Source organism: Nelumbo lutea, chromosome 3 (genome assembly GCF_056320005.1).
Source record: "Nelumbo lutea isolate HS-2025 chromosome 3, American lotus-T2T, whole genome shotgun sequence".
NCBI classification, from domain to species: Eukaryota; Viridiplantae; Streptophyta; class Magnoliopsida; order Proteales; family Nelumbonaceae; genus Nelumbo; species Nelumbo lutea.
Window position 1 is genome coordinate 28931277 of NC_142686.1, and position 27190 is coordinate 28958466.

General features: G+C 37.1%; 1 protein-coding gene across 13 annotated transcripts; it reads left to right on the forward strand.

Moving 5' to 3' along the window:
* Positions 1 to 494: 494 nt before the first annotated feature.
* Positions 495 to 26090, forward strand: LOC148863905 (uncharacterized). 13 transcript variants are annotated; one of them, XR_016110257.1, is made up of 13 exons: positions 495 to 1448; positions 1611 to 1868; positions 7788 to 8030; positions 8266 to 8415; positions 8553 to 10099; positions 16448 to 16599; positions 16725 to 16806; positions 17192 to 17314; positions 17468 to 17574; positions 21443 to 21717; positions 21858 to 21887; positions 22002 to 22162; positions 25608 to 26090. XR_016110257.1 is itself a non-coding variant. In XM_088979452.1 (11 exons), the coding sequence occupies exons 1-11, from the start codon at positions 1008 to 1010 to the stop codon at positions 25860 to 25862; spliced, it is 3519 nt and encodes a 1172-aa protein (XP_088835578.1). In that variant the 5' UTR covers positions 495 to 1007; the 3' UTR covers positions 25863 to 26090. The 13 variants fall into 13 exon arrangements, 7 of the variants coding, with proteins under 7 accessions (XP_088835578.1, XP_088835579.1, XP_088835580.1 ...); XR_016110256.1 differs by having other exon boundaries at positions 21858 to 22162; XR_016110258.1 differs by lacking the exons at positions 21443 to 21717; positions 21858 to 21887 and adding an exon at positions 23065 to 23290.
* The last annotated feature ends 1100 nt before the right edge of the window (positions 26091 to 27190 follow it).

Sequence of the window (27190 nt, forward strand, 5' to 3'; positions counted from 1 at the left end):
GACAACCGGATTCGAATCCAAATCCGATTTGATTGGATCCATTTTTGCAGCCTAAATGCGAGTGAGTTCAACTCCCAAGTCTCAATTTGTTTTTACCTTCCGCCTGGCCGAATGGGTTTGTGGTTTATAGGGGGTTACTAGTAAATTAGGAGGGCTGTAAATTCAATTTCTGAGGGAATTGCAGTCCAAAAATCCCAAACAAGAAAACAAAGCCTTCCGTCTCCGCGATACATGTGAGTTCAGGGATCATTTTGTCAATTTTAACAGTCTAATGTAACGATAGTTACGTACGTTACTACTCTCTGTACCGTACCGCTCTGTGTCGTTCCATAGGTGAAGAACAGAACAACTACCCTGGTTATGGGACCAGATGATCCGAACATCGATGGGTCCCCAATGCACCCAGCATGTCTGCCACGTGACACTTTTCTTGCATCCGTGCCTTCTTGTTTCAAATTTTCTCAAAACGAGACGACACGTACACGCTTATGTCCGTCGATTTATTGATTAACGGCAACGGAAGCATCTCTCTCTCTCTCTCTCTCTCTCTCTCTCTACTCTACTGTAGTCTGTGTCCGAGAGTTGCAGCCATGGCTGTTTGTGTTTGATTCCTCTCCTCAGTTCCCCTCAATTTCCCGCTTGCAGAGCGCGCGAAGTTTCTCTAATCGCATTAGTTCTCTCGTCTCCTATCCTCTGCTCCATAGAAACCTTAATTTCACTGCTTCTGTGCTTCATTGAACAATGGAACTCGCTTTACGTTTCTGTCCCCGCGTTTCCGTTTCCATCCTTTCTTCCGGAAACCCTAAGTATATTTCATCAGAACATCAGCTGAAATGATCCGTAGTATGAAAATTCATAGTGAATTCCATCTAGAATTTGTTCTTTAGATCAGGCTTCCTGAATCAATTTGAGAGAGAGCTGCAATTTTCCTTGCTATGGGGTTTCGCATTTTCTCCATGCATTGGTTTATTGTTATTTGAAGGTTGGAGATTTGTTAAGGTTTAAGAATGGCAATTGTGACAGGAGATAGGTACCTTGAATACCTGGTGAAGTTCATTGAGAAGCAAACTGGTCTTTTGATTGAAGGAAATTTGGTTTTGAAGTTAAACCCGGTCGGGCTTCACTACATTCAGTCGAGGCTCGAGGCGTTGCAAGAACTTGAACGTCTTCTAGGTGCTGCTCCCGTTGATTACTTTCGGGCTTACGTTTCTGATCTCGGGGACCACCGGGCGCTCGAGCAGCTCAGTAGGATTCTCCCGCTAGTGACATCTCTGAAGGTTGTTTCGGTGTTTCCGCCGCCTGCTAGAGATCCGACACCTCTGTCACTGTTGCCCTTTGGACGGCTAAAGTATTTGGAGCTTCGTGGATGTGATCTTTCGACTTCGGCAGCAAGGGGACTTCTTGAGCTGAGGCATACTTTGGAGAAGCTTATTTGTCATAATTCTACTGTTAGTTTTATTTCATTGTCTTTAAAACTGTTTTGCTTATCCTTTCTGGTTTCTGTTTCTCATGAAGTTGATCACGTGTACTATCTACTTTTACTTTGAGCGAACGTGCCTATGCAAGTTTCTAAAAACATTTGACTTAATTTGTTTCTCTGAATAATTTAGGATGCTCTTCGGCATGTGTTCGCCAGTAGAATTAAGGATATAAAGGAATCTCCAGTATGGAATCGATTGTCATTTGTTTCTTGTGCATGTAACGGTTTGATGCTCATGGATGAGTCTTTGCAACTGCTTCATGCTGTTGAAACACTTGACCTAAGCCGAAACAGATTTGAGAAAGTTGATAATCTATGGAAATGTACAAAATTGAGGCACCTAGATCTTGGATTTAATCATCTGAGGACAATCACTTCATTAAGTGAGGTAGGGCTGTTTACATTATGACTTCTTATAATAGTTTGTGATTTGATTTCGCTGAGTTGTTGAAAGATGCATAAATTCATCTGACTTGCATCTCCCTTTTAGATAATTCATTTGTTTGACTTTCAAACTTCAGATGTTGATATCGATGCTTTAATCAGGTAAGAGGTTATATACTTATATGCTTATTTTGCATTTTTGTTGATCATGCAAAATGTCAACTGTTGGTAATGTAATGCAGACAAGTAAGTTTATGCAATGGGTTGTTAGGGAATTAATGGCATCAGCTTGTTCATGGTTTTGACTGATATATTTTTTTTTGGTATAAAAATACAGTGGCTGTTGATAATACTGTATAGAGATTATTGTACAGTGGTCGAGGGTCCTTCTCCCTCCTTCGTAATACAAATTTATTTCACTTTTCATAAAAAAGAGAAAAAAAATACAAATATTTGCAAATTGGATGAACTTTTCTAAGCAGGTTGGTCTTGTGGCTTGTACACCATTCTGAGGGAGAATGAGCTTTCTATAATGTAGAACATTAAGTGAAAGTTATAACTAGCATATATGCAAACATCTTATAAAGGCCACATCTTTATGGAATCTCACGCCTTTAACCATTTGTAGGAAGGAGTTATCAAATAAATTTTTTAAGCCCATAAATGAGAAAATATTTTCAAATAAAGACTAAACCCCATCCCAAGTTATTAATAGGACGTAGAGAATTTTAGTGCAAATGATTGGGGTGGATCAATTAAACCTTAATGGGCTTCATAGGAATGATCAGATCTGGGTGGAATGGACACCCCTTAATTAGCAATCAATCAAAATAAATCTTGATGCTTCCTGGAAAGAAAGCGAGGAGACTGCCATTGGATGTATTTTAAGAAACCTGGCAGGAAAGTTCTTGGTTTTAAGGCTAGGCTAACTGGTAGAACTTCAATCAATGTTGCTGCAGCACTTGCAGCTAGGGAAGCCCATTTGATGGAAAAGGAATGGATACACTTAACATGCATATTGAAGGAGATTTGATGAATGTTATTGCAGGAAAGTTCTTGGCTTTGATGAATGTTATGGCAAAGGAATGGAGACACTTGCAGCTAGAGCAGCATATTTTTTTCCATAAAAATAAAGTTATTGCATTGATTTTTTGCTAAATGGGAAAAAGAAAAAGTTCAATTTCAAAGAAACAGGGCAGTTGTTTTGTTTAATACGATAACTTAGCTTTTTCAAGGAAAAAAGATTTCTTATTACAACTGACTGGGAAAAGCTTTACAGGGTTCATTCATTGGTTTTGACAAGAAACCATCAAATCATTGTCCTATCTTGCCTGATTTGATGAATGTGAGGAGGCTGATTCCTTTTAGATTTGAAAGATGTGGATCACTTATCTGTTTTTCAAAACAAATGTGGGAAAAAAATCCAACCTAAAAGTTTAGAATTGCCAGAATTTGTTCTTAGGGCTGGAAGTGGTATCTATTTGTCAGAATTTGTATTTGAACCCTTGATCTGGTTAAGGATGATATGAATTCAATTTATTTATAATTGGATAGAATATGGATCCACCCATATCAAATCTGATATGATCTGATCCGGTAATATTTAAACATCTATATCTATATATTAAAATGGAATGTGCCAAGCTGGCATTTTCGTGCTTTCTGGTTGCTTTTGAGAAACACTTATCTTTTAGAAGTTTTTTTTTTTTCTCATTTTAAAATTGAACAAAATAACTCAAGTGGCCAATAAGCTTTAAGACTTTTATCTCCTCTCATTAACTCGCCATTAGCACTTTCTCCTCTTTCTCATTAACTCTTTTAATTATCTCTTCTCATTAACTATGTCGTTAACTCTGTCCTTCAATCATTAATTCTCTCTAATGTTCTATTAAATTGCCTAAAATCCATATATATGTATATGTATATATATCTATATCTATATCTATATCTATATATATATATATATATATATATATATATATATATATAGATAGATAGATAGATATATATACATATATAGATAGATAGATATATATACATATATAGATAGATAGATAGATAGATAGATAGATAGATATAGAAAAATATTCAATGATACATTATTAGGCTAAATAATCTACTTTAATTTAAAAGATAATTAATGTTTAAGCTAATTAATTAAGTAATTTGTATTTCAGAATAGATATTATTTAATTCACTCAACAGATAAAACCAATGTTTTAAAAATCTGCTTGGAGGTTGAATAGTTTTTGCCTCTATGTCATGGGTCAATAGTTCAATTGCATGGGTTGGACAAGTCAAACCATGACACATCATCCATTTTTATATGTATAATATGATTGCATTTTGTGTGTATGTATTATTTTAGGTTCATTTTGTACTTTTAATTTTTTTTTAATTTTTTATAAATAAAAGAGCCAGAAATTGAAATTTGAGACCACAAAATATGTTTTTTTTTTTGGTATAGTGGGGTTGCAAAGATTGTTGTGAAAAGACCCAAAATAAAAAAAAAAGACCACCCCAATTAGACAACTTAGCACAAAGTTAAGTCCTCTAGAAGTTTTCAATACATCGTATATTATAACCCAACCTAATGGCTAGATCAAAAGGGAAGATGGTTCAACTGCCTAGGTCAAACGGGTTTTGACCAACAAAATAATAGGTTTTAGGAAACCCAAAATAGAAATAGGAAATAATAGTTTGAATGGTTAAATATTCGAGTCAACGATGAGTTGAAAACATTGAATAAAACATCATAAAAATTTTAATCCATTTATATTCCATTTGGAAATAATAAAATTAATTAACCATTGTAAAATTAATATAAAATAAATACAAAATTATCTAACAATTATTAGTTTTATAATTATTTTTTCTTAGCAAACTTTAATTTAATTGAAAAATAAAAATTTAATATAATTAATTACATTTTGTAAGGATTAATAAAAGGAAAAATTAATAAAAATTTATTAACCTTAAATATGGTTTAATTAATTTAAAAACAATTTAGTTCTATTTAAAAGTAGGGAAAATTATAAAAACCTCCTTGGGTTTTCTAACAATCCTATGAACCTCCCCTATGTTTTGACCTGAACAAAAACCTCCCGTATTTTTTTGGAAAAAGGTTTGAATACTTTCCTTCTGTTAGCATTCGAAATAGAAAATTTACCCTTAACCAACTTTATTCAGAAATAATTACAAAACAAAAAAAATTGGTAAAAAATTATTTTTACCTAAAAATAGTATACAAAAATAGTTACAAACCATAAAATTTTGAAAATTAATAAAAAAAGTTTAGTATTAAGATACAAAAAGTAATATGGATTTATCTAGAGCATAGGAACTCACTAAAGTGCAACTTGAATTGTGATTGAATAAACTAGAGATAACCCAAAAAAAATCTTGAATTGGATTTAGATGAGCACCATTTAATTGGGAAATATCATAAAGCTTCTTCCTCAATTTTCTTAATAAAACCCGTACATTGCACGGGTCCTGACTAGTATATGCTTATATCTACATAAAATTCATATTGCATCTTTTAGTAAAGTTGGTTTTAATGTTGTATGTTTACTTATGAGCCATATGTTCAAGTCCTATAGAAGTTATTATCAATTAATTTTATTTGTGATATATAATATTTTGGTAATTTTTAGTTATATATTGATGGTATTCAATAACTGGATTCCTTCTAATTTGATCAGAGTCTTATCTAGAGTTGGTAAATAAGATTTGATTCAAATCTGAATATAACCAAATCAAATTTGGATCTAGGCATACCTGATTTGATCCAATCCATTTGCAGCCCTATTATTGTTGAAAAGAAAATGCTGTTGCCTCAAATTGATGAGGTTGATAGATGTATATATTTATTTCTCTGCTAATCAGTAAAATTTTGAGGTATGTTAATGATGTATATACGTATTCATGCCTAATAGCTGCACCCATGTCTTGTCGAGTATGACACCGCTACTATAGTGTGAATAAAATAAGATCCATGTATTTTTTTTTTTTTTTGATCAATAACAATTTCATTAATTCACCAAAGAAGTTACATAAGGAAGGCAAACACACTTATCTTCCAAGTACAATCAAGAAAACAAAAGAATAGGTAGAGACAAAAAATTACAACTTAACCCAAAATATTGAATCCCTTTCTGCCCCTTGTTTAGCTAAACCATCAGCTAGAGAATTGGCTAATCTTTTAACCCAACACATTTTAACTTCCATCTCTCTTACCAGCCACTTAAATTTCCTCCTCTGATTACTATACCTCCATAAACCATTGCTATATGCATTCAGCCACCCTATCACCAACTCCGAATCCCCTTCAATTAAGAGTTTTCTGATGTTTATTTCCTTGGCTTTCTGAACTCCTTTCATAACTACAAAGATTTCAGCTCTAAGGGAGTCACCCACTCCAATTGGGCCTGAGAACAAGGCAAAAATGATCCCATTCTCATCCCTAAAGACACCCCCAATCCCTGATTGTCCAGGGTTCCCCCAACTACTCCCATCAAAATTTAATTTCATGAACCCAGCAGGTGGAGGTGTCCAAGTTACTGACTTGGTCTGTGTGCATTTTGCTATTTCACCCCACTTTCTCAACATGTCATCCATTGTGTAACCTGTGAATAATTCCAAATATTTCAGCCACTGTACAGCCCTAAAATTAATGATAGCCTTTAGTTCTTCCACCCCTCTCTCAGCCGCTGAGAATATCCTGAAGTTTCTTTCTTCCCATATTGTCCAACATACTGCAGCCCTCAGATCTCTCCACATAGTCCTTCTCCTTTTCCTATGCCACCTGAAGACAAAAGGGGAAAAAATACCCTGCAGATCTGATGGAGGGTTCCATCTACACCCAAAGAGGGAAAAAGCCCATTCCCAAATTGACCTCGCAAAATGGCAAGACACCAGTAGGTGAAAACCAGTCTCCCCATCCACTTTACATAGAACACACCAATGGGGTGACAAGCAAGTATTGGGTCGCTTCTTTTGGTGTAGATCACCGGTGTTGAATCTTTCCAGATAGACTTCCCAACAAAAACTACCAACCCTAGGAGGGATTGCTCTGCACCAAACCTCATCAACAGGGAAAGGGGGGGTTACAGGATTGGTGGACTGGCTTAGGACTTTGAAAAAGGAAGCACAAGAAAAGAAGCCAATGGGGGTATGGGTCCAAATTCTAGAGTCCGCCCTTGTGGGGTCTAAGACAACGTTATCAAGAAGTTCAAGAAATTCAAGAAGGCTCAAAATATTAGCAAAGATGTTGTGGAGTCCAAATAAGATCCATATATCACAGTTCAGATGTTGTGGAGAAAGACCCCCATTATGATCCTTTATAGAAAAAAGATTATAAAATACATGCGGAGTATCTACTAATTGGGGATGATATCAAAACTTCATAAAAAATTCTTTAAGTAATAATAAATAAATAGAAGAATGCACAGTAGAACTGCTAGCTAGAATGATGAAAAAAACTAATCTCCTACTCCTTTTTCTGTGGAGAGAACTATTAAAAGGGATTAACAAATTGACAATACAACTGATTAAAAAAGATGAGAACACAAGGATTTCAAACTAGTGATGTTTATCAAAAAAAAAAAAAAAAGAAGATTTCAAACTAGTGAATGTAGAGCATCATAAGACTAATCCTTACACCAAAACTCTTACTCATATACCACCTAAAGCAACTCTTATTTTAAGATAACTAAAACTTAAATACCTATAGGCTTCTTACTTGGCAAATTGAAGTTTGTCTATTCATTTCTATGGGAACTGAAGTACTAGCAATTCTAACATCAGCAACATATACAAATTAGTACTTATAGTTTGTTCACCGATGCCTTTGCTTTGTCTTCTGATATTCTTCATCTTCAAATTACTTGTAAATACACAAAGAACTTGTTGAATTTTGCAGGTTTCCTGTTCAATAGTTAAACTGATTTTGAGGAACAATGCTCTAACTATATTACGTGGGATTGAGAATTTGAAATCAGTAGAAGGGCTTGATCTTTCCTACAACATTATTTCCAATTTTACGGAGTTGGAGATTCTTGCAAGTCTTCCATCTCTTCAAAGCTTATGGTTGGAAGGAAATCCAATATGCTGTGCCCGATGGTACCGCCCACAAGTGTTCAGCTTTTTTACTAATCCAGAGAAAGTAATGTTTACTCTTTCCTTAGTTCTGTCTTGCTTTATGTCCTACATCATCCATTTTCTCATTTTTGGAGTAGACTTCAGTTTTGATTTTGGTTGTTCATCCTCATTAATTTTGGTTTTTCTACATTTTCCTGAGAATATTAGCATATCTTTGGGCAAGGGCTCTTTTAATACCCAAATTTAGGGCCTCTCTGACTTGTCATTGTCCTTTTAACTCTGTTGCATTTACAATCCAGTTGAAATTAGATAAAAAGGAAATTAGCAAGAAAGAAGCTTGGAAGAGACAAGTCATTCTTGCAAACAGGCAAAAGCAGCCTGCTGTCTTTGGACTTTATTCTCCTGCAAAAGATGATGCTAACAGGGAAAGGAGTTTCAATATGAAAAAGGTAGGTGATTTCACTACTAGATTTCCAATTCAGGCAGCATTTGAAGAACTATATTATCTATCTGTATGGAGCCTTATAATGACTTGCTTCTTTTTGTATTAGCCTTGTCCATATGTTAATTTCTGAAAACATTGCAGAAAAAACTGTCTCGTCTTGCTTGTATTGAAGATGAGGAGCAGAGTTGTACAATGAATAGGATTGAAGTCATGAAAAATGAATTTTCTTTTCTTTGGTTGAGAAAATTGAAGGACTGGATCGATCACAATTCTGAGAATGCGGTTGACAATACCAACTTTTCAGGGCAGATTTCATGTCCTGCTAAAGAGAATTGTGTGAAAAAGACCAAAAGGCAAAATAATCTCAGAGAGAGCTCACGATATGTCATAGAATCTGTTCTAGCACCAGAAGACAAGAGCAGGACAAACCTTTTAGAATCTAAGAACTCCTTATCTCATGCTTCTGTTGATTTCCATGCCCATTTGCCCAATGATTCAATTGGTCAAATGGCTTTGAAGTCATCAGTGATATATAATAGCAGAGAAGCTGTTCCTCCCTTAAAAATTGGGACAATGGCTTTAAGTCAAGAAAGGGTGAGTGGTCTGCCTTTTGGAGTAAATGATTCCTTTCTTCCTAATAGATTGACCATCCAGGGAGATGATAAAGTGGATGCAAAGGCTAATATACCATTGACAGCAATTGGTGAGGTTATGGAATCCCATACATCCTCTACTTTCCCTTCCTCACCTCCTCATTATCAAGAGGATATGCTACATTGTCATCACAACTTAGAGGAAGAATTTATGCAAATTTCTACTGACTCGCATTCACTGGCATCATCAGATAGTGATACCAGCTGCAGTGAAGATGATTTCTATGAATCTGGAACATCTTTACCATTGACAGCGATTGATGAGATTATGGAATCCCATACATCCTCTACTTGCCCTTGCTCACCTCCTCATTATCAAGAGGATATGCTACATCGAGAATTAATGCAGCTTTCTTCTGGCTTGTATTCACTGGCATCATCAGATAGTGTTACCAGCTGCAGTGGAGATGATTTCTATGAATCTGGAACATCTTTACTTGAAGTTCACCAGTCATGCTGTTTAGAGCCCTTGAATACAATGAATGGGAGTATGGGTTACCACATGCACATGTTTCTCTCAAATGATAGTTATTATGACAAAAAACAAAGGGAATTGTGTATAAGACAAAAGGACCATATTTTGTTGGATAATTCCACTGATAAACATTCTCACACTGTAGGACTTCTAGAACCAATTGATGGCCAGCAAATTTTGACTGATGATGTGCTGGCTGGTGTTGGCAATGCTGGCATTGATCATGTTATGAGCCAAGAAACAGATTGTTTGGAAAAGAGAAAATGCCGAAGTAAGCCAAAAAAAAGAGTTGTTTCACTACCAGAAGAGAATTATATGACAGGGAGTGCAGACCCACGATGCCAAAAGTTAAATGGAAATGCTGATGGTTGTAAAGCTAATATGGAAGATGGGCCACAAAACCAAATTTTCAGGATGAAATCTGCCTCTCTTTCTGAGAATGATAGATTTATAATGGATTATTTTCATGCCAAAGTTGCTGATGCTAGAGTTTCTGAGACTTGCTTGCAGTATATGCGATGTGACAGTATTCTAGAGCTGGAATCAGGTTGCCAAGAAAGGTAGAACTTTCATCATTCTCATGTTTATTTGGAAAGGATAATATAATATAGTGTAATAACTTTCGCATTTGATATAAGCAGAAATAAATAATGCTTGTTTTGAATGTGATATTTTCACTTTTTAGACGGCATTTTATATCTTTTCTTCTTGAAATTCCACAAAATTTTAATTGTCACTACGTGTGCACTTTTCAACAGTGGTCAAATCACTTTAATGCTGTTCTTATTTGCATTGTATTTGTAGGGAAAAATATAGTTAAATTGTTGGCAATGAAACTTGAAAATGCCAATGATATTCTTTTTTCACTTTCTATGTTACAACGAGTAAAATTCTAATTGTGGACCTCTATAATAGATTCCTAGATAATTCGTCTTTCTTTTGAGAAAAGTTAAAGTATAAAGATTTGTATTAATGTATACTTGTATAGTGTAAGCATGGATTACAAGTGTGTCGACAGATCAAGCATGTACAGCCAGGAACTATACATTAGAATTCACAAAAAAGATCCCCCAAAAAACAATTCAACAAAACATCGAAAGCAGGATTCAAAAACTGATCAGGTTATCTGATTAGCCAAAAAGGGTGCTGTTTTCAAAATATTGATTGTGAGAAATTCTTCTAAAGAGGTCTGTGGCTGAAAGCCAGGAATGGGTTGAAGCCACGACCTGTTGCACCACCTTGTCCATAGCCCAGCTTTCTTTCTCCAAAAATCCTTCTATTTCTCTCCTTCCACAGCACCCAGCAAATGGCATGGGGGACTGTGCTCCATAGCTTCCCTTTTTTATTTAAACCCAGCAGTTTCCAGGACTTCAGGAGGTCAAACAAACACCTTGGTTGGCACCACCTTACATTTAGCAGCCCACATACATGATTAAAAAGGAAACTTGGTACTTGACAGTGCAAGAAGAGATGGTTGGTGGATTCTGCTTCCTGACCACACATCACACAAGCCAAAGAGTTCAAGTACCCCTTCTTGACAGTTCTACCTTTGATAGGCACTTACCATTTACCGCTGTCCACATGAAGAAATTTATCTTAGAAGGGATATGAGGGACCCAAACCTCCTTCCAAGAAAAATCCAAGGGGGTGAGCGAACCAACTCTTCATAGAAGGATTTGACAGAAAAGTTTCCATCTTTGGACCATCTCCACAATCTTCTGTCCTGCCGATTCTGATCAGGTAAATGAGCCTGAATGAGTTGGAGAAGGCTTACCAGATCAGAAATCTCCCAATCATTAAGCTGCCACCTTAAGGTTGGGCTCCAAACTCCCACAGTTCCGGCCCAGTCTATCTGATATGCAACTAGAGCATCTCTGTTTTCTGCTAACAGAAATAGGAAAGGGAATTCATCCATCAAAGCACTGTTTCTGCACCAGGGGTCGAGCCAGAACCAAGTTCTTCTACCATCCTCCACCTTTAGCTTAATTCCCTGAACGAAGCTTGAAAAGGATTTCTCTATTCCTTTCCACACTGAACAATCAAATGAAGAAGAGCTGATACCTGGGTTCCAGCAGTTGCTATTCAGACCAAACTTCTCTTCAATTAGACGCCTCCATAAGCTAAGAGGCTGAGAATTAAATAGCCAATACCACCTTCCTAGACAATTCATCTTGTTAGTTGTTATTGTGGAAACATTACCATTGAAGCTGTAATTTCACTTTTTAAATGCAAACACTGCCTTTAAGTTGCATTCTTGCACCTCTTTGTAGGTAGAGTATCTGCTATTTATGCCATGTATTGGTACTGTCACATGACATCAATGTGATTTCTCATTGAAGACTTTCCTCTTCTAGTTTTCTTCTCTTTACTGTCTTCGGATAAGTCACTTTCTTGGTATCGTATAGATGGTCCTCTTAATTGACCTCTGCAAAAAGTAGAGACAACCCTTTGGTTTTGACTTGAAGAAGTAAATAGAGCAAACAATGCAACATAACTTGCATATTAAAGATTTCTTCTAGTGAGAATTCTGGTTTCATCTCCCGCTGAAACTTGCAATCTTGAGTGAGGTAGAACACAAATAGAAACTTAATAAGTCCTCTTATAGATTTAGCAATCAGTCCCACTATTTAATGGGTTTTAGTCCTTTTTGTGATGCTTAAAAAGATTAAAGGAAAATTACTTAAAACTTCTACTATACTTTTTAAATGTGCTGTTCCTTGCTTTTTAAAAATAGGCTTAAGCATGCACTATTAGAAAATCTCCATTAAAACACAAAAGGAAATGTTATGACAATTAAAAGCCTTCTTAGTAAATGATAAAAGATGCTTATATGCAATTTGTCTCTAAAATTACCCTTATATACCACATTTTAGTACACCATAATACTTTTCACCAAAAAGAATTATTCACCCAATGTTGTAAGACTTGCTGGATGGCAGGGCCACCAAGACTAGGAACCAACAGTCAGAAGTGGATTTTTGTTTGCCAGTTTCTTCGAAATGTTGACATGATTGAACTTACCTCATTTTAATGTATTAATATGTATTATACCCACTAACATGTAAGCTTATATTAATGCAACTCTGGAAGTTCATTTCTCCCTAAATTTTTGCTCTAATGTTCTTATATGAATGTTCTAAACCAGCTAGGAACTTGAATCTTCTCCCTTCAATTTGTTTGTCATGTCGTTCTTTGTCTTTAGTGCTGTCCCATTCAAGGATTGAATGATGGTCAAGCTCTTCCCACAAGCCTTCTAGTGTAGCAAAGTAAGTTGTAACAGTCATGTTCCCTTGAGTCAAATTTGAAATGCCTTGATTCAGCGTATAAATCCTTGTGATGTCCTTCCGTTGACTGTAAGTGTTATACAATTTTAACGAAATCTTATGGGCTGTAGTATAGGACTGAATGGTCGTCATTTTAGGAGTCATAGAAGATAGTTAACCATAACATTATGGTTGCATTTTCTCAACATCAAATCCTATTGTTAGACAGTTTTGTATGCCCTTAGCTTCAATCAAAATGATGTATTTTATGAGTTTATTGTAAATGAATAAAAGTGCATATTTGATTCATGTTCATTTGGTATGTTTCTATGTAATACCCTTAAACTGGACACTTAATGAGACTTGTGTTAGTTTAGAATGTTCACAGCTAGTGGGTCGGTCTGGGAGACCTATCCTGACAAGGCTGACACTGTTGTGCCACCAAGTCGGTTGGGGTGGCTTGTCTCAGCTGCCAGGGTGAGACCCTAGGCACATACAGTGTAGGATTAGTTGAATCTTTGAACTGGACCAGATTTCCAGTATTGCCCTAGACCTTGGAGATTGATGGGCAAAACTGGAAAGTTACACCCGACCCCTAGACTTGATTATGATATTGCACTAGGTGTCGGATTGGGCTGTATTTGATGTACCAATTAGTGAGATCCTTAGCGGGGGTCAAAACCTGTGTATGTTGGGACAGTCTGAGAATTCATCTGAGTGGGTGATCATAGTGACAGGATCAGCTCCTTTGTCGGACAAAGGTAATGATCGGGGATGCACTCTCATTGATGGAAACCAAGACTGCCGGCAGCCGATTTCAATTGTTGAGATTTGTTTTTGCAAAATATATTTTATATGAGATATACAAATATATATATTATGGTTTCTAAAAGTTTGCAAAAGGTTTTAATTCCCGGGATCCATATAAGCAGAGAGTGCAACACTGTTCCTTGCAGCCGAGGGAGAGGTCCTCTCTTGTCGGGCAGTGTATGATCATTATGGCTGAGAGGTTAAGTGTAAGATCATTGAGGATAATACCTGATGGGCTAATCTTGCATTTGCCCACAGTCCCTGGGTGTTACAAGGTGGCTTGGCCCATGGACCACTTAGGGTAAGTGTTGGGCCCATAGAGCCCATCTGATGAGTTTCAAGGGGTGCACTATCCATAACAGTGTATTTGGCCAGGCCTTGTAACAAAGGCTGGGCCGAACCCATGTGGCTGATGTGTAGATCAATGTTTGGGTTCCACGTTATACAAGGAAGCCCAACTGGGCAGCAGTTTGGAAGGCTAAATGAATACATAACCTTAAATGGGCCTTAAGCCCATTTCGAACTGGGCTAATGAGATTAGTCACTTAAGGGGCGAATTCTGAGATGGATCAGCTGATAGGATTGGGCCTAGACCCTATCCACTTAGAGAATATCTAAATGAGATTTAGATCTGGAAACCTCCTAATTAGATTAGGAGATGGCTGATCTAATTTGCAGATAAGATAAGGGTTATCCCTTATCACTTAAAGGGACTTCTAATCCAAATATGATTTGGGTTAGCAACTCCTAATGGGATTAGGAGCTGATCCCTTTAAGTTTATAAAAGGAAGAGGGGGTGGCAGCCTTTAGACATGCAATGCAAGCTACACACTCTTGTGTTCAGAGCTGAGATTACAAGAAGAGAGAATTCTGCACCCTGCAAATACTCTCTTGCCGCCTCCTTCCTACAGCCGTCGCCTACAGCAATTCGATCTCCAGTTCTTGGGAGAAATCAAGATTTGATCTTGATTCCAATCTTTTGGAGAAAAGATTGGTGGGAGTTGTATTCACAAGTCGTCCAGTTGATTCTTGCGAAGGGTCTAGTTCTTTTGGAAGAACACTGCTGATTCTGCTCCACCCTGCACTGCGCCATCTTCAGTGGGAGCAGATTTTGGATCCTTCCTTGGGCGCGAACACTTCCATTGGGAGATACTGCTTCTCTGTATCAGGTATTATCCTCCCTACTCCTTTTTTGGTTCAGATCTGGTTCAGTTTATGGTTCAAGAATGATCATTGAAAATATGATTATCTAAATAGGGAATTCGATTCCCAGTTGAAGGGAGAGAAAAATTCTTGAAATTCGCCCCCTTATTCTGCAATCTTTGGGCGTCCATGTGATGGATTTCCTATCCCTTCACCTATAAGTTTGGTTCCTCTTCCTTGATCTCCTTAATTTTCCCATCAATGTATCCTTGCAGTCCATGACTTACTATGGACCATCTTTGCTGAATGACCCATTCCCTATAATTGTATTCATCTAATTTTACATTAGTAATCTGTATCATAGGGTTTCCAAGATGAATAATACCATCCCTAGTCCTGGAATCTGCAAATGAAACTTCACTTGTGTTAGAAGACATCTTGAGCTCCCACAAATTGATAGTCAGCAAGTAGAACAGGTCAAACAGCACCTCCCATTGCTTGAGTTCTAAAGAAAATTTTGCCAAGAGCCCACATGAATCTCCTAGACTGACCCTCTAGCAGGTAGACTTGAGAAATAGGACTCTCTAGTAGTTCAAACGACTATTACACAGCTTCTTGTCCTAAGTGAGCATACCAGAAACTATTCTGGGCCTCCTTAGAGATTTTCTCAAGGAAAAAACCCTAGAAATAGTCAGCTAACCACAACCAGCACTAGGGTTTCTTCTTGTTGCTCCAAAGAAAGAAAAGAAAACTAGAGAAGAGAAGAGGAGTGAATGCAAGAATCGGCGACCAGAACAAGAGCAGATTATTGCTCTGATACCATGTTAGGTTCATGAAGAAAAGAGGAAAAACAGAAGAAGAAGAAGAAGAAGAAGAAGAAGAAGAAGAAGAAGAAGAGAAAAGAGAATAGGGTGGGGTAGTTATTCTCACCAACCCATGAAATGATATTTATATTAGGGTTTAAATAGTACATGAGATGACTATTTTGCCCCCCCCCCCCCCCTAGTAGACAGCAATATAACTTAAGATAAAACATAAGCCCAGCTGCCCAGGCCCATTAACCTCTTAATGACAACAGAACATATCATATCATAAAATAAATGGGCCGAAACCCACACTGTTAAGTCTCACAACATCCTCTTCAAGGAATTTTATAGGAGTTGCAGCGGTTATGTAGGCATCTCCTCTAAATAAATAAATAAAAAAGATGACACCTCGTTCCCACTTAGAGAGGGGTGACCAGGCGTGGGAGCACTTAAGTGATTGAAATTGGTTTTTTCCTTCTGTCCATCTGTTCTTTAGTTGACTCACTACAGGTTTGATCCCAATATGGTCTTCTAGAAAGACTTAAATGGGCTTAAAAATAAGCCCAGTATTTGCTTTAAATAATGAAACTATGTGGACTTATATCCAGACCGACTTTCTTTCAAATAACATGAGATACAACCAAGTACATCTTAGTACCATAGTCCCAATTCAAGAAGGGACCTGTAAGCACTTGATCTTGATGATCAATGCCATGTAAAGCACATTTCAACCTCAACACATTGCCATAAATATGCAAGCATATTTTCATCTCTTTATACATTTCAGATGTTGGATTTATATTTTCCATGATATCTTACATTTCAATTTTCCAGGCCAATCACATCTTGTACTCTATTTTCTTATTTCTTTGTTGCCTTTCCTTAGTTTTATTCAGGACTATGCAGAAGAAGCAGTTTGTTCTTTGCAGGGATTCTTATTGTTTCTGGCATGTTATATATGCAGAGAAGTAGTCATATTATTAAGCAGTGAAAATAAGTTGTACGTGCTCCTTATTGATGTCACATCTAATGGCTCAGGTTAGTAAAGTTAGTTTTGTGAACTATTTCTTAGTGACATGCAATAATCATTTGTTCATGCTGCTCGGTTGATGGTATATTTTAAATGGCTACATGTCATCTGCGATTTGGTTGATGTTTCATAGGTGAAATCTCAAAGGTTATTGGATGCCACAAGCTTGAAGACATTAAAGAAGTTGTGGTTGGTATGGGACTACAAGCTTTGAGGTTAGCATAGTGGTTAACTTTTCTTTTTATAAACTATGTTAACCTATATAAGAGAGAGAGAGAGAGAGAGAGAGAGAGAGAGAGAGAGAGAGAGAGAGAGAGAGAGAGAGAGAGTTTTATGCTCAGTTTAGTTGATGTTTGAACTTTATAACATGTAAATGCTCCTCTTTTGTTTTGTTCAAAAAAGGGTACAGATTTCCTGATTCACAAAATTCTCTCTTCTCTCAACTATTAAACCCTAAGCCCTTACAAACTCTAGTACACTAAAAATTGAAGCATCGCCACAACAAGTCACCCTTGTACAGATATCCAGGTATCATAGTTTATAAGTTACAAAAGTAAACAACCATTGACTTTTCTGCTTACTGACTTTCTTGTCTTTCAGTGTACGTTTCGAGAGGGATGCACCATACCTGTTAATAACAAGGAGCATTGATAAATCAAGGGGATTGCTTTTTCTCTTGGAAGCCCTTCATCCATTCACGAGTAACAGATATTCCCTAAAAAGGTGATTTCTCCATCATACTCCCCTTGGTATTTGAAGACAAAGCTATTTATCAAAAAGAAAAAAGAAAAAAAGAAGTCACCAAGTGCCTTGTGTTGTTTATAATTTCTTTTTAATCTCTTATGTGATGGTTGTCTCTGGAAATTTGAATTACAGCTTGGAGCAGGTTCAGCTTGAATTGTTTGAGAGGTATATTTGTAGAGGCTCGAAAATGAGCATATTGCTATACACAATGTTGCTGTTTCGGAAGAGCAGTTGTGAAGGTATGCATTTTGTGCTATAAGTTGATTGTTTGATTTCTCTGGACTTGGAGGAAGTGATTTTAGACAATAATATGCCCTATCTTGGTTAATTGATGGGTATCTTTCTGTTGAGTGCATACTTTATTACTGTGAAGGGGTTTATGTGTAACTTATGTTCATTAATATAAAACTTAATGAAGGGGCTACTCTCAATACTTTTGATTTTTCTCTTTTTCCCTTTCTCCTCCTTTCTTCCTTTCTTCGCATTGCCTCTATACATTATACATCAAAGTTTGCACAACTTTGTTTTAGAGCATTATCTACTTCAGCTCTGGTTGCTGCATCTCTGGTCGGCTGCTGATACCATAATCATCACTGACTGATGATGTCATCTGGAGTCGGTTGGATCTGCAGATGAAGAAAACCCTAGATTCATGCTTGACCTCATTTTAGAAGAATCCTGATGGTTGTTGAATGGTTAACACTAGATGCGGGGTTGTCCTTTTAGTTCTATATAAGGGCAACTCTAATGAGAAAGGCTAGTCCACATTTTTTCTCTAGCCTCTAATCTCTCCTTTCTTTCTTTATCTATTTCTTCTACTTTTCTTCTTTTCACTCTAATCTGAATTTCTTTAGTGCAAAACTGTCAAAGTTGGTATCAGAGCAGTGAGCTAAACTCTATTTGTCAATTGCACACTTCTCTATGCATTGATGTCATCCCTGCTGTTAGATAACATCAGCAGACTATACGGACAGCTGGCACACCTGGTTAAAGATACTCTAGGTTTTGATGAAGGGTGATTTTAGAAGAATTTTGGTGCAGAAGTCGTGATCATTTTAGACCAGTTTGGCATTTTTTTTTAGCATTTTTCTTGAAAATTTGAGAAAATTCAGATTTGCATCAACCTAAGTTTCCTGACCTTTTAGTAGAGATTGAAAGTGGCCTTGTCTGGTTTTGTGATATCTACAGCATATAGCGCCCAACCTATTTTTTCCTATTTTTGAGTTGTCAAAGGGATGTGTTGTGAAAAACCCAAGAAAACAGATTTGAATGGCACCCAACCTGAAAGTAAAAGTAGAGATAAAGAGAAACAAGCGCAGAGAACACACACATGGTTTGGCTTATAGCCTACGTCCACGGGCGAAGGAGGAACAGAAATCCACTATGAAGTTGGCAATGGAGAAGAAATACAGAGTTGTGCCCTCACAGAAAAAAAAAAGCCCCAAATACATCCAATGTTTCACTCGTCTCTCACAAGACTAAGACTCTGTATACAACAGAAAAAACCCTCTTCGTATTCGATTCAGACCTATAAGATGAATATGGATTGGGTATACGCATCCACCACAAACCTCTGAAAATTTGCCTTCGGGTTTTCTCAAATTAATTCGGAGCGGATTCATGAAGCGGGTCGCCACAAAGAATTCAAGGCACAAACATAACAGGATGTCATCTATTTTTGAGGGAGATACTACAACACATCAGTTCCGGAAATAATACTAGTACAGGGGGACAGGACTCTCCAGTGGTCTGTGAAGATAGGCTAAGAAGGAGGGAACAAGGATCAGGATTCTCTGGTGGTTTAACTTTTACCATAACCACTTCACTGCAAGCGCCTGCTAAGGGGAAGGACTTGATACCAGTTGTAAATTCTCAGTTGCAACATTCTAGTTTTCCACGTTCAGCTTCCTTGTTCTCAGGTATGGGTGTACATTTGGCTTCTGTTACTGACCCATGTACTCAGCCTGTTGCAGATACTCTAGCATTCACCTTGAATGGGTAGATATGGCATCCAAGGGAGGGATTGAGGGTGGTAACCAAGAGGTTAAAGAGAAGAATGGACTAAAACTTCTAGAGGGGCCTAGAGAGGAGGCGAAGAGAATCGGAGATTAATCTGTACAGAATTCGAGGAACTTAGGCAGAAGGAAGATTACTTGGAAGAGAACCCTCAAAAGGAGAGGTTGGCTAGTGAGGAAGGAGAGGCTGTTGAAGAGGAAGGTTACAAGGGGAAAGAATCGACTCCTAAAACTGAAATGTGCATTCAAAAGGCTTAATCTGGTGTGTGCAAGGGAGAAGTTAAAACTTACAATAGGAAAACTGAGAAAAAAAGAAAAAGAAAAAGAAGAAAAGAACTGAGGTACAAAGACTAATTTCTGACATCGAGGGTGATCTTGAGTTTAGGCGGAAGGGAGAGAGGAGTAGTACTCCAGGTAAGAAGTTTGGTTTTTAAGGAGGGTCTATTTGTGAAGTATAGCTACGAAGATTGTCAACTGGAATGTAAAAGGATTGAAAAGTGCTAGAAAAAAAGATTTATTGAAAAAGGAAAAAACCCGATATCATGATGGTGCAAGAGACAAAACTTTTCTGATCTTGATGGAAGATGGGTCAGAAGCTTTTGGAGATCTAAGGGAGTAAGTTGGTCCTTGGCTCCATCTTGGGGGAGCCTCTAGGGGACTTGTTACAGTATGGAGGGATGAGGCAATGGAAGCGGTGGAAGAACTAATAGGGAGATTCTTTCTCCATTAAATTCAAGAATGCGGATGATGGTTTTTGTTGGGTGCTTACTAATGTGTATGGACCTAATACCTATAGGGAAATGAATGAATTGTGAGAGGAATGGTATGCAATTCAAGGCTTATGGGTGTGAAGAATCTTGATATTGTACCTTATTACTATGGTCATTGTTGTGTGTTATTTCTTTCTTTCTTTTTTTCTCTTCTTTGCCCCACAAGGGCCTTTTTATAAATATACATTTTCATAGAAAATTCCCAATCAGTACCTTGTATTTTAGCTCGAGTGACAATTTAGTCCCCAAACGTTAAAATGCAACAATCCAGTACCCAAACTTTCAATTTGTGACAATTCGATACCTGGCGTTAACTCACCATCAGTTAGGGCCATCACATGAGATCAAGTGAAGTTTAAATAATTTTAAATACCAAAACTAACCCCTATGATAATACTTGGACCATTTTACCCTTTCCTTTCTTTTTACCCTATTCCCCTTTCTCTTCAATCTGGGTTGAACGACGGAGGAGAGGTGGCGTTAACTGATCGACCGTTTCAACAACTTTAAGCATTCCTGCTTTGCACATTCCATGTATTAGGCAGTTGTCTATCTTAATACTTGGTTCAAATGCACTACACTCAAGACTCAAGAGTTTTAAACAGTTCCATTGCCGCAAAGAGTTCCTTGGCCTCATCTATGGAACCATCATCTCTGCAAAGAGCTGTAAACAACCATATCAGGAGAGATCCTTCTACCCATCATCTCCACAAAGAGTTCCTTAGCCTCACCTATAGAAACCATCTTTTTAAAGGCCATCAATAACCATAACTACGTTAGGCTTAAACCTATCACCACCAACAGTTCCTTTCACCATTTCTCTGTGCAAATTCAGTGCTAGGGCTCTGTTTCCTGACCTACATAATCCATTAATCCGAGTCCCGTATGTGATTACGGTGGGTATGCAGCCCTGCTCAATCAATTTTTGGAAGATCTGGGCAGCTTCATTGATCCGATTCTCCGTGCACATCCCCTTAATCAGAGAAGTGAAAGTGTTGGGGCCGTAACCCCGTTTCAGAATTTCCCCGAAAACTGCTAAACCAAATGGAACATGACTAGAGTTACAACAACAATTTAATAGAATGTTTAGCATAATGAAATCGGGAGACACCGATTGGATTCAATTTTCTGTAGAGAGAAACAGCAGCTAAGTAGTTTTTGATTTTGGCAATTGCACCTGGGAGGCAGGGGTTGCACGAGAAGCATTTGATTAAAGAACCCAACTGCATAATTTAGATGGATATTTCCTGATTTGCACTTATCCTTGAAATTTTCGATTTCTGTTTGATCTAAATTATGGGAGGAAGAGTATTCTGTTGTAGTTTCAGAGGTAGAACCAGAAACAACAGGTGGCGGGTTTATGAACAAAGATGAAAGTTTAGCTCCCTTGGCACATCTCAAAGAGGATGATGCAGCAGCAGAAGCTGAAACTCTCAACACCATTTGGAACAGAAGTAGCGCTATGTTGTGCCTGGATCACGGAGTTAAACACTTGAAAACTGATGTTCACTTCACTATGGGGATGTATCGTGCTGCAACTGCTGGTGAGGAATGAATGAGCAGTTGAGGACTGAACAGCACCAGTGCTCTTCGGAAGGTTAGAGCAGTAAACAGTGGTTCCCTTTGGAAAAAAAAGATTATTGTAGTGGAGGTTATTTTCATCATTTTGAAAATGACTCAAAACGAGATGGGTATTTATGTCTTTTTATGTGTTGACTGACGGTGAGTTAATGCCAGGTACCGGATTGTCACAAATTTAAAGTTCGGGTACTAGATTGTCGCATTTTAAAGTTTTGAGTTGGCCTTGTACTTCCTGCAAGAAATTGAGCATTGACTCTTCCTCGTTAATAATTCTTACATTTCATTTCTCAATGCCGGCAGATGAACCATGGCTTTTAAGATCCCTATTTGTAATTGAAGGATATATGATTGTATGCATTGAAGACCTTGTGCAGTTCAGTTCTCTTTCATTGAATGAAGCATCGTCGAATTCATATTTCTCTCTTGATTCATGCTGCTCCATCAGTAACATAACAGAAATGGTAATCTTATATTTAATTTAGCTTTCTTTGACATGCTTTCTCCATGTGCAAATGAATCTACTGGTACTTAATCACTTTATACATATCTAATTGATAAAGAACTCTACTATATTTTTATAATTAGAGTGTAGCTGTGTGTGTTTTCGTACATGTATACATGTGTGTGGGTGCATGTTATATTGTGTCACATGTTGCCTTTATCAGATTAACAACCAATATCATGTGATATATACTATTGTTATCACTGCTCCCTCTTTTATAACCTCTAAATTCCTAATAGCAACCAAAACTGCATTATAACCTAACAGCCATGAATTCCAAACCTATTTCCATTGAAAGTAACTTTTTCTGTCAGAATATGGTTAAAGGAATTCCTTTGACTTAAATGAAATATGAACCATTAGAGTCTAATAATGGGCTACTTTGTGCAAAAAATGGCAAAGCTTAGATCTGTATCCAGTCCACCCCTTCCAAGACCCCAGATAAGGACCAACATTGTATAATGGCCACTAGTTGGTTGTTATGGTACTAGAAACAAGAACTAGTAAAGAGAATAGACATTAGTTAATGTCATTGGTAGGGAGATACCACAGACAAAGGTATCTTTGTCATTTTGGTTATCCATAATTACAGTGAGTTCAAGTAGGATGGCTCTATAGAATTAGAGAAGGATGGATCCTGTGCAAATTTGACTCTGTTAGGCTTGAGCAAACTTATGTAAGTTACCATAAGACATATACCTACTATACTTTATGGAATAAATTGTGGGGCAATAAAAAAATGACATGCATATAATGACTGTATATGATGGATGATGAATGACACATTCTAGGATTCTAGAGGTCTTAAAAAAGTGACAAAATGAAGTATCAAAGGAAGCAATGCTTGTTGGTCATGTGCAGTAGATAATTGATCAGCACCATTTGGGCAGAAAGGAACAAAAAGCTTTTCCAGAACATCTACGAGGACCGAGAGGATCTTATATCCATTTATTTTGGAAAACTGATTTCATGGGTCTGCTTCGAAGGGGCTTCAGGCTTCTCAGTTGGGAGCTAGGCTGAATTCTAGGAGATTATGGCATTTGTAACCTTGTTTTGAATGGGCTGTTTCCCCTAAAAAGGCTGGAAGGTATTCAAAAGTTTCAAAGATCTTCAAATAATGTTTTGGCATAATTTTTAATTCTTGATCTAAAGTTTGAACAGGGAAAGTATAGCTCCTTTTATTCAAACCCTAGCTTGAATTGTTGATTCGGATTGAGATGTTATGAGTTGGTTGTGTGTATGTGAGATGAGAGATGGTTGTATGTAGTTTGTAGCTAAGGTTTTTATAAAAGAAAGCTTGTGTGCATGAAACTTAGACAGACCTAGTGGATGTTTGTGAATACTCACCAAGTTTTGAATTGATCATAGACAGGACTTAAGCGCTTAGCATCTATAATAAGAGCCATAGCCCAGGCTTGGGTTGGGTTTTCAGGCCAATAACTTTAAATTATATATCAAATATATAGTATTGTATATTTATATGACATTAATATATGCATAAATATGTATGCTGAGATGGATGAATGGAAAAGCTAGGAAGGACAGTGTAAAAAATGAAATCATTCAAAGGAACATAGGAGTAGTTCCAATAGGTGATAAAATGAGAAAATAGACTAAGATGGTTTGGCCACGTACATAAAGGACCCATAAGAAGAAGTGATCTGTTACATAGTTGAAAGGGGTAGAAGGAATTGGGGTAGACCAAAAAGCACATGGGTTGAAGTAGTAAGAAATGTTTCAAGTGCTAATAATTTAACAATGCATATGGCATTAAACAGAATTGAGTGGCAAAACAGGATTCGTGTAGCCTACCCCAAATAGTTGGGTCAAGGCTTGGATGGTGATGATTAATATATCCATAAATTAGGCCCCGTTTGGTTGATGGGAATAGGGGTCTGGAATCGGAATCGGAATGGGCTATTCTGATTCCAACTGTTTGGTTGGATGGAATTGGAATCCCATTCCCATTCCTGCTGGAATGGCATTCCCCTATTTGAGGGAATGGCCATTCCCTGAACCAAACAGACTGTGGGAATGGGCCATTCCGATTCCGATTCTGGTGAATTCTGATTCCAAATCCGACTGCAAACCAAACAGACCCTTATATTATTGCTGGTAATCGGAGCTTGAGCCAGGGCTAAAGTATTGAGCCCAGGTTTGGCTTGCAAATTTCCAGGCCTGATGCAGGGCCAAGCTTGGGCCATGCTAGAAATGATTACCCTAATTTTCAGGCCAAAAAAACTAGCTTATGCTGGACAAATGCCTAATTTGATTGGGAGGATTTTAGGGTCAATTACAAATACCCTACCTGGAGTATACCCACCTTAGGTTTCTAAAATTACTCTACATTTTCCTCAAGTTATTTGATGAAATACGGATACCATCATTTTGTTAAATAGCATGTCACATGATATGTTTAGACTTCCATGGTAACAATCTTAACCTTGCCAATTATATGGTGTGTTCAAACCCTTTGAAGGACCAAATTACCCTTTTTGATACATTGTTTGGACATTTCAGAATAACAGTTTACTCTTTTGTAGTACATTCAACTCAAGTGAAATGACATTGAAATTGAAGCCAAATAGATTGAAGATGATAGATTTCTTTTGGTTTTTGGTGATCACATATTAAATATTAGGGGTATTTATGTCATTGCGCATGGTTGTTATTTGAAATAAGGATTCTATATATATGTAAAATATTAGGGGTATTTATGTCATTGTTCGTTTGTCATCAAGAGTGTCTCCTTTTGAATTGGATAATTGTACTTTTAGAAACATGCTGTGGGTATCTGTTATTTTTGGAAACCCCAGGCTTTTGTCATCCACCGTGAATATGTTGCCCATTCAGGTCATAATTTATGAAAGCGCACTAATTTATATGTTTGGAACAAAAGTTCCTGGTTGGCTTAGAGGTACATGTATTGCTAATGGATCATGATGTGGGAGTTGTATTCAAAGCATAAAATAAAGGAAAAACAAAATATATATCTTAAGGTTTGGGTGATAACATAGAGTTGGCTCAGAACTCCATGTATTGTTGAGGGATCATTCTGTTGGACTTGTATTTTCTCTGTTCATTTAGATTATCATGTTTATTTGTGTATTGGGTTAATTTGGAGTTGAGGTATGTTTTCATTGGGCTTGGATTGACCCTAAACCCAAATCAACCAACTCCTGACCTGTAGTCAAGATTTCTTTTGTATGTTACTATTTATTAGTACAATTACTGATTATGATATATTTAGTCTGGATGAATACGGTCTTCCCTTTATAACGTTTTAATGATGCAATGTGGGCTAACACGAGTCGGAAAGCAGCAAGAAAAGTTAAATTATTGTAGTTGTTTCTTTGGTCATCTCGTGGATTTAACGAAAAATAGTTTGGAACTTAAATTTTCAGATAATAGAGCGCTGGGAGCGTTGGTCTGTCACCTTGACCCTAGACCGAGTTACATCTGAGAAGTACTGCTGCATGGCTGATCCAATGAAAGAAAAACGCATGGCCAAGCTTGCAGAGGACAAAATGGCTTCAAGCTCGTGCACATGGAAGTTGAAGTGGTTCTCGGAAGAATCACTGTCCAAATTTATGGCATTGATAAAGGCCATCTATGCAGGAACAACATTGTCTCATCTTCCTGTAAGATGCATCTCCTGAAGCTTTCATGTCTATTTTCTGGTAGTTGTATAGCCATTTCATTCATTTTTTTCTAGGCTTTTTTCCATGCTCTCTTTTCCCCTGTTTTGTTTTGTATTTTTTTTTTCGCTGCTAGTTTTGGCTTCTTTTTGCGCTTTCTTCTTTGTCCCTGTTCTTCCTGTTCTATCCTCTTGTACAAAATGTACAGAAAAGAACGTTTAATGAAAATTTTCGATGGTCTTTAATCTCTCCTCAGTCCTCTCAGGGGATATCTAATTGTAAAATGTGCAAGAAGTTTCTGCTTCAACGCTGAGAGTGTCTCCATTGACACCATGCGTGCATACCCAACTTTCCTAAACCTGATCGCTTTGTTGCAGCTGTTATTGCGAATGGTGCAGCAAAAATGGCTCAAGTTTTAATTTTTTTTATTGGTATTAGGTTTAGATTGTTTATCATTAGTTACTATTTCATAACTGTAGTTGACAATCTAATCTCGAAGATGACAATCTAATCTAGTTAGCAAAAGAACAAGAAAATGACAATCTCGACTACTAAAATATATTATATATCATAGTATCTATTCCAGAGTACTAATTACAGTCGTTATGAGAAACAAGAACTAGAGAGCCAGGGTCCACCATGTACTCATCTTAACTGTAACCACGTTGTGGTTTTGGTTTTTTCTATCATAGGAAACTCCTGGTGGTGGGACAACCCTGGCCATGTGCCCATGTCAGAATGGGCCTTGGTTTCAGTGTTGATCAACATACTCGGATACTATTTAAATTGCTGGTCCAGATTCTGAATGTAGATATTGGTGTTTCTTTACTGGACCTTATCAATCATTCAATTGATATTATTAGTTTTGCCACAGTAGCAGTGAACTGACCAATTCAGACACCCTCCCGCTTACTTGTGTAAGATTATGGATGTAGTTGCTAAACGTTACCTGAAATCAAGCAAGGTTTCTATTATTAGTTTTCCTTTTTAGATGAAGGAATTCAGCTGCTCTAGCCTGTCAAAGGCAATATCAAAAGGTAATATTAATAGTGTTATTATTATTATTTTTTTTTATTAGCTGAGCATGACTGCATGATGGCGGGTTGTGCAAACAATGATAATGCTCCACACCAACCGTCAATTTTAATGAAAGTAGGTGGTTGTGGGTCACATGTATTTTATGATTGTTGTAGAAAATTATCGTTTGGTTTCACAGTTAATTTGGTCTCTTTCACTTTTTCCCATTTCTCTTAAACTTGCAAAACTTTCAGAAACCAGGGAATTTTTGTTATCAAACACATACTTCTTCCCATTTCTCTATTGACTATTTGACTGAGTCAATGATATCC

Bases quoted from the DNA above. Each gene is read 5' to 3' on its own strand.
- LOC148863905 (XM_088979452.1), top strand. From the start codon at position 1,008: ATGGCAATTGTGACAGGAGATAGGTACCTTGAATACCTGGTGAAGTTC. The intron at 1,869-7,787 runs GTAGGGCTGTTT...TGAATTTTGCAG, and splicing joins CAATCACTTCATTAAGTGAG to GTTTCCTGTTCAATAGTTAA. The intron at 16,600-16,724 runs GTTAGTAAAGTT...GATGTTTCATAG, and splicing joins TGTCACATCTAATGGCTCAG to GTGAAATCTCAAAGGTTATT.